This window comes from Bos mutus, chromosome 9 (assembly GCF_027580195.1).
Source record: "Bos mutus isolate GX-2022 chromosome 9, NWIPB_WYAK_1.1, whole genome shotgun sequence".
Taxonomy (NCBI): domain Eukaryota; kingdom Metazoa; phylum Chordata; class Mammalia; order Artiodactyla; family Bovidae; genus Bos; species Bos mutus.
In genome coordinates, this window is record NC_091625.1 from 91,748,137 (window position 1) to 91,760,410 (window position 12,274).

General features: G+C 40.0%; 1 protein-coding gene across 1 annotated transcript in view; it reads right to left on the minus strand.

Annotated features, from left to right (window-relative positions):
• NOX3 (NADPH oxidase 3) overlaps positions 1-11,574 on the minus strand; it is a 66,119-nt gene extending 54,545 nt beyond the window's left edge. The window contains exons 1-5 of the mRNA XM_005891555.2: positions 11,527-11,574; positions 10,797-10,892; positions 10,570-10,680; positions 9,478-9,562; positions 373-518 (exon numbers count right to left, since the gene is read on the minus strand). Coding sequence (XP_005891617.1) covers positions 373-518; positions 9,478-9,562; positions 10,570-10,680; positions 10,797-10,892; positions 11,527-11,574 — 486 coding nt within the window. The remainder of the gene's footprint in view (positions 1-372; positions 519-9,477; positions 9,563-10,569; positions 10,681-10,796; positions 10,893-11,526) is intronic.
• Between the last annotated feature and the right edge of the window lie 700 nt (positions 11,575-12,274).

The window sequence follows — 12,274 nt, forward strand, 5'->3', positions numbered from 1 at the left end:
AGATGGCACTTCACATTCTTTATGATTCTAATATTGGCAAAAAATATCTAATCATGAGCTACTTTAAAAACTTAAAGTAAGGTTTAATAGGTTATTTCATTCCTTGTTTAGGTGTATTTATTTATTTATTTTTGCTATAAACTAATCAAGTGGCATCAATTTTTCTTGCTCATAACCTCTTAGCAGTGATGATGGCAGAAGAAAAAGAACTTCTTTTAAAAGGTGAAATTGATGTTACCATTTGGCAGAAACTGGCTCTCTAGCTTTTTAAAAATTTTTATCAAAAGCTTTTGAAATACAGGATTCCTTATAAAGGGATCATAAAAGGAAGGATTTAGGGGATGAGAAAGGAGGTAATATGCAAGAACTCACTGTGTGGAAGGTCCGGATGGGGTTGAGGTAGGTCTCGTTCGGGGTGTCACCAAGTTTGGAAAGTGCAGCCACGAGTCCCTCTGCCTCTGGCGACTGGCTCCAGTAGTAGTGCTCCAGGTTAAACAAATGCGCCACGACGTGGATGGCTGCGGGCAGGGGACGCCGCGGAACAGGCACCATGTTAATTCCTTCCTTTGCGCTTACTTCCCTGGTGGCTCAGACAGCAAAGTGTCTGGCTGCAGTGCAGGAGACCGGGATTCAATCCCTGGGTTGGAAAGGTCCCCTGGAGAAGGAAATGGTAACCCACTCTAGCACTCTTGCCTGGAAAATTCCATGGATGGAGGAGCCTGGTGGACTACAGTCCATGGGGTTGCAAAGAGTCAGACACGACTGAGTGGCTTCACCCACTCATGGGTAGGGGACGACACCGAACACGAACCATGTTAATTTCTTCCTTTGAGGTTACTCAAAAACTCAATGTCTATCTGGTCAAGTTTCTCTGTTCTGGTTTTTGTAACCTCCAAGCAAGATTAATCTGTGCATCTTTCCTAGTGTCTTGAATGAAGTGAACTGAATACTTTTGAAGATACTGTATGATTCAGCACATTCATGTTTTTTAAAAATTTGGCTGTGCAACCCATCACCATATTCATTTTAACTATATTAAGACATAAAGTAAATTTCAATTCACCATAATTTAATTATAAATATATAATCATTCTGGAAATAGAATAGATATTATGATATACAAGCTAGTTATATATATATTCCACCCTATACATATATATAAGAAGATAGACATACACACACATCTCTTATTTCCCAAGAAATCAGAAAGTATTTTTCTAGAATACTGTATGTCAAACACACATATATACGCATATAACATATGATATAGATACCAGAAGAGACAGTGGTGTTTTTGTTCTCTTTCAGACATTATATGTTTTATTCTTACTTTATACATTTTAGTGTATATATATGTATATATACACATACACATATATGTACACATACACACATATACTTACATGTGTTATTCCCAGTGGACCAAAATAAATATTTATGAAACTAAACCTCTCAGTATATTCTTAAGAAGAAACTTTAGTTTTCTAATTCTGGGAATTGGTGATGTCTAAATTCCAAGTGAAGAGAATAAGCTCAGATCACAGAATCCTCTGGCCTAAGGAGTCTATGCCCACTGCTACTTTCTTGTCTTCTGAAATCTGTGGGCATGCCAGCAGCCACAACATTCAGACGAGAATATCCTGAGGCTCTTCCTGCCAATGGGAGCCCTGCTGGGTGGCCAGTTGATACTCGCCATTGAGATCACATTGAAGTGTGAAATAAGAACTCATTACCAAGAAGATAGGTAATTTCCAAGTTGACATCCCACCCCCCCACCCCCGCATCCACAGTGAAAAGTCACAGAGGCTGCTACTATTCTAAGTCTCTACAGTTGTGGGTGAGTTCTGGGGTCACCGTGATTGTACACTGTGAGTTGAGGTATGGTTGTTATTTAGTAGCTCAGTCGTGTCCGACTCTTTGTGACCCCATGGACTGTAGCCCATCAGGCTCCTCTCTCCATGGAATTTCCCGGGCAAGAATACTGGAGTGGGTGAGGGGAGTGAGGGAAAAGGAAACAGCAGGAATTTCTGTGAAGTTGGTGGCCTTTGGTTCTAGTAGCAGATGTATTTAGAAACGTCATCTCCTATTTGTCCTCTTCTCTCTGTCATCTGAGTTCCATTTAACAGAGCCATTCCCTTTTTTGCCCTGCAAAGCAGTCTTCCTGTTTTAAGACCCAATTCCAAAGTTGTTTTCTCAAGCATTCTTCAGTTCCACAGGCACGGATGGTGCCTTGATTACATTTCCCAGATATTATGGTTCTGATGATCTTTTACCTGCGTTGCTTGATGGATTTTGACCCCCCAAGACTTGATCATCTTGAAATCTCAACACCTGTCACTTGCTTAGCACCAGCCTATCTTTAGTAAGGGCTTCCCTGGTGGCTCAGTGGTAAAGAATATGCCTGCCAATGGGGGAGACAGAGGCGACTCAGGTTCAGTCCGTGGGTGAGGAAGATCCCCTGGAGAAGGGCATGGCAACCCACTCCAGTATTCTTACCTGCAGAATCTCATGGACAGAGGAGCCCGGTGGGTTACAGTCCATGGAGTAACAAAGAGTCAGACACAACTGAAGCGACTGAGCATGAACGTCCTTAGTGATGATTGCAGAGTGAGATTACAGAAAGGGAGAAAGGTCCAGAGAGGCAATCTATGTGCAGTTAGAGTAGCATTTTCTCTGCTAATATGTATTTTTGCACTTCTACAGGCTTTAAGTTGGAAATCAATTCAACTATACTTTTGGTTGAAGCTTTTACTTAGGAATGCAAAGCATGTGAGTGTTTCTGAGTCTATGATGTTGACTATCTCCTTAAGGATTCAGTGAGGTGAGCACCCAAGAGGTAGTGTCTTTCCTTAAATGTTCTATTTGTCAACATATGCGGCCGTGTCCCTGAAGGGGCTGCCTTGTTTGGTCTCAGCATCCATGGAGCTAGAAAAGCTTACCTGGCAGCAGTCTCTTGCAATATGTCGTATATAAAAAGGAAACTATTTTCTTAGTTCCACATAGACATTGTCTAGTATTTTTTAATAGCTGTTTTCTAACAATTATCTTAAAGTTTTGAAAAACAAGTAATCTTTTTCCTAGCTAACATATACTGAATACTTATTATACTCCAAATGCTGTTATTAATTCTTTAGGCATATGATCTCATGTAATCCTCATATACTAGTCTTATTTCCATTTTACAGATAAGTGTTTAATAAATTAAGAGTGGTCCATTGATGGAAAAGGTAGGATAAAACTGCCTATGCCAGAGCCTGATCTTTTGACCTTTAAGTTATATTGCTTCTTTTCTCTAATCAATAATGGCTATACTTTACTGAAGATGAATTTCTCCTAAGGGCTTAGCTAGACTCTTTGAATAGCTCACTTGGTGTCTTTAATCTAGAGTCAAAAAGCTCCTACGACTGATGACTGATCATTGTCTTTGGAGTCTTCTTTGTAGGTGGGTGTGAATCCTCTGTCTGCATTTTATCCCTCTCCCTCACACCTGTGCTCATGCCTCTCTTCCATTCTCCCTCTGTGGACTAAAGCACACCAGAGAGAGAGGAGTTATTCCCATTTTACAGAAATAGACACTGAGCTTCAAGCCCCAAATTAAGTAATGTATTTACCATTACATAACCTACATGTGATGGTCAGAAAAGGAACACTGGGTAAAATCTAGGTCGTTTATAGTCTACATCTATAGCTTCTTTCTCCCATGTAATGAGCTGTTGGTCACAATCTACTTTCTATTAGGTTGATTTCCACATGAACTTGCCACTGATAAACTAAATTTAAGTACATTTATTGAATGAGCAAAGATATTGAGCTCTTCATCTATTCCTATTGCCAGGTTTCCCATAACAAGTCTGAAGAAATTAATGAGGTAGAGTATGAAAACCCAAGATGCTTTTCACAAGGTAGCTCTTTAGGGAATGTATTGAAAGCTATTCTTTCCATTTTTTTCTAAGTACTTTAAAATTCGCATCTTAAATGTTTCATTTCTCCAGCTATCTCCATGTCGTTTTATTTTCAGGTGGTACAGTGAGAATCCACCTGCCAATGCAGGAAATGCAAGAGACACCGGTTTGAACCTGGAGAAGGAAATGGCAACCCACTCCACTATTCTTGCCTGGAATATACCATAGACAGAGTAGCCTGGGGGGCTACAGTGCATGTGATCATAAAGCATCAGACACGATTGATCACAGCACAGCCGCGGTGGGGCCTGTGCGCACCCTCAGCTCCTCAGTCACGCCTGACTCTTTGTGACCCCACGGACTGTAGCCCACCAGGCTCCTCTGTCCATGGGATCTTCCAGGCTAGAATTCTGGAGCCAGTTGCAATTTCTCCAGGGGATCTTCCTGACCCAGGGATTGAACCTGCATCTCCTGCATCTTCTGCACTGGCAGGTGGATCCTTCACCACTGAGCTACCTGGGGATCCATTTTCTCCTAGATTGTACCCTGATTTTATTGTGATCTTGCCTTGGAACCAAAGGTATTCCAGCTACCAAATCCAGGGTTGCTGGGACTTGATAGATATCAGGGGAGAGATGGATTTTGTTCTTTTTCGGACATTATATTTTCTATTCTTCCATGTATACATTTTAGTTATTTTAATATGAATAGCTGTGCTATCTATGTTTACAGTGACAGTTGCTTCAAGTATATGATAAAATAGTGACACGCTTTTATTTTTTCTTTCTTAGTCATCAAAATCATGTTACTAGATTTGGTATGAGCATGTGGGAGAAAGAATACTGAAGAGGATATGTCTCAGTTACTTAACTTCTTTTAGTCCCTGTTTTCTCATCTGTAAAAGGGGTGGGTTGAACTAAACCATGATATCTAGGCTCCCTTCCAGCTGTCTGGCTCCTATGTCTCCATTTGAAGTTAATTGGGAACATTTGTCATCTGAAAGGGAGCTGCAGTCCAATACAAGAGCAAACATGAAACTTACCGTTTTAAAACATTTTAAAAATCAACACGGTCTTAAAGGAGCTTCTTCAGTCTTACAGCAAATCCAGTGTCACCAGCTACATGGGTTCTCTCCTCATGGTATTTCAGGGGACCTTCTACCAATCGCTTGGAAGATCCCAAGGTACACATTTGCAGAACTAACTCGAGTTCCATGCTAAAAAATGCTATGGCTCAGTCTTTCCATTATTTTTTCTTACAAAAAATATTTTTTACAGTTAAAAAAGAGCTGCAATCTTGGACACACTACAAATGCACATTTAATTGCTGTGTGAACTTTGGAGTTCAACTAAGGAGCTTTTATTGAAGAGTGAACAGAAAAAAAATTCATAAAGGCTACAATTAGAGCCAGTTGCCCTGAGAAAGTTCCTTTTTCTCCCTTCTTTCCTTCTTTTTCTTTTTCAGGAGATCAAAGGGAGCATAATTGAGGGAGAATCTTGGAAGTGTGGTCAGTTCTATGCTATCTCTCTGCCTGCCTGTCAGTGATAACAGTCATTTTGGAGTTAGTCACCTCCTAATTAAGCAGCCTTTAGAAAGAAGGACCCAGGGACAAATTCTGGCTGTGTTTCTTGCAGCCAGAATTTGGCCCCAAACTTTCAAATTTGTGGTCTTATTTCTGCAAGAATATACATATTCTCTGGCACTCTGTGCATGCCAATCATTTGAAAATCACATTAAATTGTGTGAGGCAAGACAGGGGAGACGCCTACTTGGAACTCTCCATGCCTCAAGCAGAACTAGATCAGTAGCCATCCCTTTGGGATCAGGTCTGAAAGCGTTTGGGCCTCTGGGATTGTTCTCTGTGGTGGGGCCTCCAAATCATTTTTTCTCAGCGTCCCGATTCTGAGGTCACTTCTCTCAACCTGTCTCTATTGTGTTTCTTGAGGTTTACAAACTAATCAACGCATCAGGAGCTGCCTGTGGGTCATTATCCACCCCTGGAACCTAGCAGATGCCAACTGCAGGGACAGACAGAGCTGCCAAGGTCACTATTCACAGCCCCTTGGAAGGAAGCTCGGGCTTAAAGTACTACTATTCAATTGGAAAGGTCTTCAAGGTCTACTGTGGGCCAGAGTCCAGAAAGATCTGCATTAACAAGAACAGAGAGGCTGCAAAACTATGATTTTTATACCAGGGAGGTTATGGAGCTCTGAAAATGATTTATTAGTGGTTGAAGAAGGCTCCGGCAGCTCTTATCGTAGGCAAGCAAGCAGGAAGGCAGGAAGCCAAAAGAAGAGTTCCTGTCACTGCATTTTCGGTGATGCCCTTGATCATAGATACCATTGTTTGCCTCTTCCCTCCTCCTCCCCAGCCTGCTTTCACCAGGCTCTAATTACCTCCTTTAATGATTTGACCAATTAAAGCCTGCAGTTCAACTTATAGGGGAACGGATGAGAAATTAGAGGCTGGCACGCAAACTTCGACGAGGATGCACTTCTTCCAAGGTTACACACCTCTATTAAGCCAGTCGGCTATTTGAAAAGCAGCATAATGGGTGATGCTAATAAAGCAAGCACGGGGACATTTTCAGCAGCTCCCAAGTGAATACACCAGAAGGACAAAACGGGAAAAGCAAAGGTATATCTATGAAACCAGGGCTTAGCATTTTTCTCCTCCTAAAAGCACAGTTGCCAGCCGCGTTTCTTCGTCAATGTGAAATGTAATAATTGCTTTGTCAGGGTTTGGGAGAAGCAGAGCGCTCTCTCTCCACCCTCCTGCCTCTGCCTGGAATGGAAACAACTGCTGGGCTGCTGGTTGCCATGGCGGTGGGAAATGAGGAGCCTCTGCTCTCAAAAGCAGTCAGACCCTGCTGGCACAGCCCCGGGAGACGTTTGGGAGCCTGGCAAACAGTGGGGATTCAAGGAGAAGAGGGCCAGGGAGAAGACTTCATTCTCTCCAGGGATTTGTGAGGGAAAGCGGGAGAACAGGCATCCTGCTTTGTCTTGTCATAGCAGAATGTGAATTAATTATCGTGGATGACTGGCATCATTTTGAGTCTCTTTGCTGCCCGCACACTATCTTTTGTCCACCCCAAAACACTCCCGGTTCCTTGGCAACTCCTGAACGCTTACATCTAGGACCTTGTCCCAAGAAATCCCTTGATCTATCTCTTTTTTCCTGCTGGCCAACTTTCCTACTCATCCTCAGGTTTGACCAGATTTATTGAGGTTGTGTGCCGCAACCAGGAGAGGGAAGAGGCATAAGGCACAGTCTCACATTTTAAGGTGATCAGAATCTGAGAAATTGTACTGTGTGGTAGGAGGGGTGCCTGGGGCCCAGAGATAAGGAAGCCCAACAGCCCAGATCTGGCAGCTCAGGGAGAAGCTGGCTAAGCATGGAGCCCTGGATATGGTGACAATTTATCCAGTGAAGAAGGAGAGGGCAAGCATTTCAGACAGAGGCAATAGCAAGGGCAAATGCACAGCCTGCTCAGGGACCACCAGAAGCTAGGAAAAAGCAAGGGGGTGTGGTGAAGGATGAGCTGGTGTGCAGTGGGCGGGACTTGGTGATGGGAGCCTGCCCACCAGGCTACACTTGATCTGATTCTCTTTGCAGTGGCAGCAGTAAGTGACTTGAAGTCTGTAGGTTTCTAAGAGATCCACTCCTGACACCTAGTCTGCACATCTCATAAGAATGGATAGATTGTATTATTGGTGTTTTTTTTTTTTTTTAATTCCACGGCGTAGAACATAAGGAACTTATCTGAGATCACACAACCCATCAGTAGCAGGGGTATAAAATAACTTGGTCATCTGCTTCTAGTCAGCTGCTGTCCCTGTGAATTATGCTCCATCCTGAAACCATTACTGACTGTACCAGTTTCAGGAGGTTATATATAGTTCCTATCATGGTATCTTGGGCACAGGAGGCAGATATTCAACACGCATCACTGATATATATATATACACACATACATACATACTATTGATATATGATTCTGCATGAAGAAATATACATACTCAAAGGTTTAAGGAGAAAAAAATCATTGCATAACACATATTTTCCTTTATTCTTTGATTCCTTTTCTGACATGTTTTGATGCTCTGGGGTTTTTTTGTTCCTTCTCTCTATTATATCTTTATAACTTTCTCTTAGAGTCCAATTCTGCCTTAAAGCTATTGCAGAGTGAGCATTCTTCCTGACATTGTAGTGTGTTTTATCTCCTCTTTTAAAACAGAATTAAAGGTTCTTAGGCTTTAAAGGAAGCCTAGAGTTTCCTTGAATTCCTTCTCTGAAGCACTTTCCAAGATGCAATCTGGATTCCACTAGAACAGCTCCCCCAACAGGGAACTCAGCCCTCTCAGGGGACCCTCATTCTAATTTTAGATAATTTTCAAGGTCTGGCAAAGGCTTCCATTTCTGAGCTTAAATCTGCTTCCCTGAGTCTTCATTCCTTCCTGTATTTACTCATTCATCAAAGATTATTGGCATCTACATATACTCTGCACCATTGCAGGCCTTGGAACACAAAGATGAATTAGCCCTGCTCTTTGTCCTCCAAACTTTCTCTGGTTTTCTCTAGGACATGCTGTAGATTTACCCTTAATTCTTAACAAATGCCGAAGAACTTTTCCAAACATTTCCTGGGTTGGCTTAATCTGGCGTTGAAGACAGCCGGTAGGGAGCTCTCCCTGCTTGTCTTAGCACACACCCAAAATTGTGCTAATTGGCACCGGGGCACCGTCTGTCATGTCTTGTTGCTTAATTAAATCTACATTTGTTTTGAATGTTCTTTTTATTCTGCTATTTTTTATGCATGAGAGGATAAAAACAAAAGAGAAAAACATTTTATAGTTAAATTAGTTTGAGGAAAACAGTCCTGAATCATAACTCTTTATTGTTCAGAGAGCCTTTTATTTCAATGTCTTTGTTGTCCAACAAAACCACAAGCCAATTGGTTGTTGCCCCTCTTCATTTCTTCCTGATCAGAGTTTAACCTTGACCTTGGATGCTAATTTCTAGTGCTTTTATCTTGAACTCTCTTGTTTTCTAATTCAAGAAATGGTGATAACAATTTATATGGCTATAAAGCTTCAGATCTTTTCAAGATCCTTTTATATCCACTAGCTCAATACTATTCAAAACCTCGTTCACATGATCTTGCTTTTCTCCTTTTTATTGCCCATGATACCAGTTGATAGTCATTTTCCCATGACTGAATGGGATTTTGAGTATAGGTCAATTTTATTTCTGACGTGAATTATATTGAATAACAAAGTGCTTATTTTTCAAGTGGGTCTTTACCACGGTATTATCAACAAGCTTAATTATTCAGAAATGAAAATGAAGTTTCATAAACTTTTCCTTGACAAATTGAAGGCTTGGTAAAGAAGAGAAGGCATGAATGTAAATTAGAAACTTAAAAATCCATTTGTATAAGGTTTGCATGGTCAGATGGAAGACGAAGATTTCTTTCACCTAAGGGTGAGTCTTTGGCAGGGAAGGAATAAACAAAACTATTAAATGAATGTGCAGTATTATAAAATTAATCAGATAATTAATAATAAGCACTTACTTGCATTAATGACTATTCCATAGGCAACCAGTTTGTGGAATTTGAGATTTTTGTCTAATTGCCTCCTCCACGGTCCTCTGAAGCACTAGAGTAACAAAAATTAGAAAGTCTTATTCAGGGAAAATCATAGCAATAGCAGTGTCATGAGAGTTAAGAGAGCAAGACTCAGGCTCTGCCTCTAAATTACTAAAGGTGGGCCTACCTGAGACAAAAATTGGTGGCCATTAATTAGTCAAACAGGCAAAATCAAATGGTTATTACTAGCTTTGCTGAAATTCCAACTCAATAAAAGTGATTGAGTTAGTAGTTCCCTGGCTACAAGTCAAAACTCTAGAATAAACCTGCTAATAATCATGCACTGGCTAATTTAGAAAATGAAGATGATAACCATCATCCTCAGTGATGTGGTTTAAGTGGTCTATAAATTATTCCTTATTACACAAAGAAAGGCTGTATATTCATCTACATCTAAATATTCATAACATTATGAAGATTGTATGATAAAGTATTTAGTCTGGAAGGGTTATTGAGGTCTCATTTTTCTGTACAGTGCGCTATTCTGTTTGGCAGGAAACACAGGTAAGTACTCAACGCAGTGAAATCTACATAATTAGGAAATGCCCCATTGTGTCTGCTAGGGGTTAAAATTTACATATTAAAATCTATGTACACTAATTGTGTTTTCCTGGGCTGAAAACTCAGAGAGACGCTTCTTTAGTGGCATTTGACTCATCTACGTATCTATTTCCTTTTAATCAGAAATGGTAATAGTTCAAGCTGTTATAATGCTTCCATCTTCATGAGTCAGGTCAATCTTATTAGCCTTTCTTTTCCGATGAAGCAGATGCATCAGGGGAAGGTTGAGCAATGAGTCCAATGTCATGTAAGGTGTCAATGGCAAAAGGAAAACACAAATCAAGTGTACCAATTTCCGATTTTCAGTTTTAGCCATTGTGTCCTCTCTACAAAGAAGCACATGTCAATCTAAACAGGATTATTGGGAATTTCATAGTGAAGTACATCTTTGTTTTCAATAGCACTTATATTAATAGATCATAACAACGGAAATTATTTCAATAACTTAGTACTTACAGCACTTGTCCCTCTCATGAATGAAATAAGGTTTCGACTGACGGGTAATAGAATTAGCATGCAGTTAAAATTCAGGCACACTGCAGATGCGCGAGCCCAAGCCAGGGTAGACTGTCCATGTATAAAGACATAAGAAAGAGATACAGTGAAACAGGGAAGCTGGGGGAAATAGAATGCATTTTGTTTTCTGAAATGATAATTAATGCATAGTACCCAAATCTACTTACACCCAGAATAACTCGTGTATAAAGGAAAGACTCTTCCTCTTCATACCAATAGAATGTGTCGATAAACAGATATAAATTCACTCCCAGCCATGAGAGCTAGAGCAGAATGGAAAAAAGGGCCAGTCAATACTGTCTTCAACCTTTCCTTCTTCTCAAAATCATTTGGGGTTCTTGGGGTCTTTTTTTTTTAAGTGAAATGAAAAGCTTTTCAATATCAATCAGAATCATTCCATATACTTATTTCTTATAGGTTAGTTTTGTAACAGTTATCAGCATGTTAAGAAATTGTTAACTTTATTAAAAAAGATTTGAAATACATAGGGGTATACTTTAAGGAATTTAATGAAAAATACAGAACCCTCCTAATCAACATTGCTATAATCTTTCAAGTCAATGATGTCAAGAAGGAGGAAACCCTTAAAAATCAACTCAGAAAATACTTTAGAAAAATTCCAATGTCATAGTCTAATTCAAACACTTCCTTCGATTTACAGAAACATTCATACCTGATGCAAATGGAAACCACTTGACTTTAAAAATAATGATTTGCATGATTCTGCAAGAGTAAATTAAGATTTACCAAGGTGTATCTACTGAATGTTTTCTAACAAGTTTTAGTCTTTTAAGCCGGGCAATACTTCACGTTACTTAGTATTCCTATACAAGTTATCTGAAGAATCAAGGTATGCAGTGTATATGTTTAGAGCTGAATAACAAAAATGATACTTACTACTAATATGATGGAGAGACTCTCATTCAAAATCCAGCATCCCATCATGACAGCCTTGCTCGTTTGCAGTTAGCAAATTATTTTTTTCATTCAGCTCAGCCTGGTTGTTGTATCCTTAGCAAGGGCTTTTTTGCTATGTTATTTTATCTTTTTGTCTTAGGAAGCACCTACTGGGAGCAGCTCTCGAGGAATTTCTAATTAAGGACTTCTTGCCAAAGGCACATCTCCAAGTTGACATGCCTCATGACCTGGGTGAAAACAAGGCAAGTCTCTGTCTAATGATTCCTTTCTTCAAAGATTTCACAAGAAAAGAAGGCTCGTTTTATTAAATTAGCCTGATGTACTTTATACCCCATTCATTTTCTACATGATTGCAGTCAGGATGATAATAAGTCCTTATGTAAATTTGAAAAATAACCTAACTGCTGAAAGCTGGATACAGCAAAACATTTTAATAGAGTTTTTGCCACGTTCTTTATTTTAGTTTCTTCACTTCCTTTCTTCCTCTTTGGAAAAAACTTTTTATAGAAAACATAGAATGATGGGTAAATAAATATAAGTTAATCTTTCAGAAGATGATGAAGAAAACCAGAGAAGAATCTCTAAAAAAAACACAGATGGAGGAACTTTCATAAACTTAAAATGTGGGTGGGACTTCCCTGGTGGTCCGGTGGTTAAGACGTCATGCTCCCAATGCAGGGGACCCAGTTCTGATTCCTGGTTCAGGGAACTCGATGCTGCATGCCAC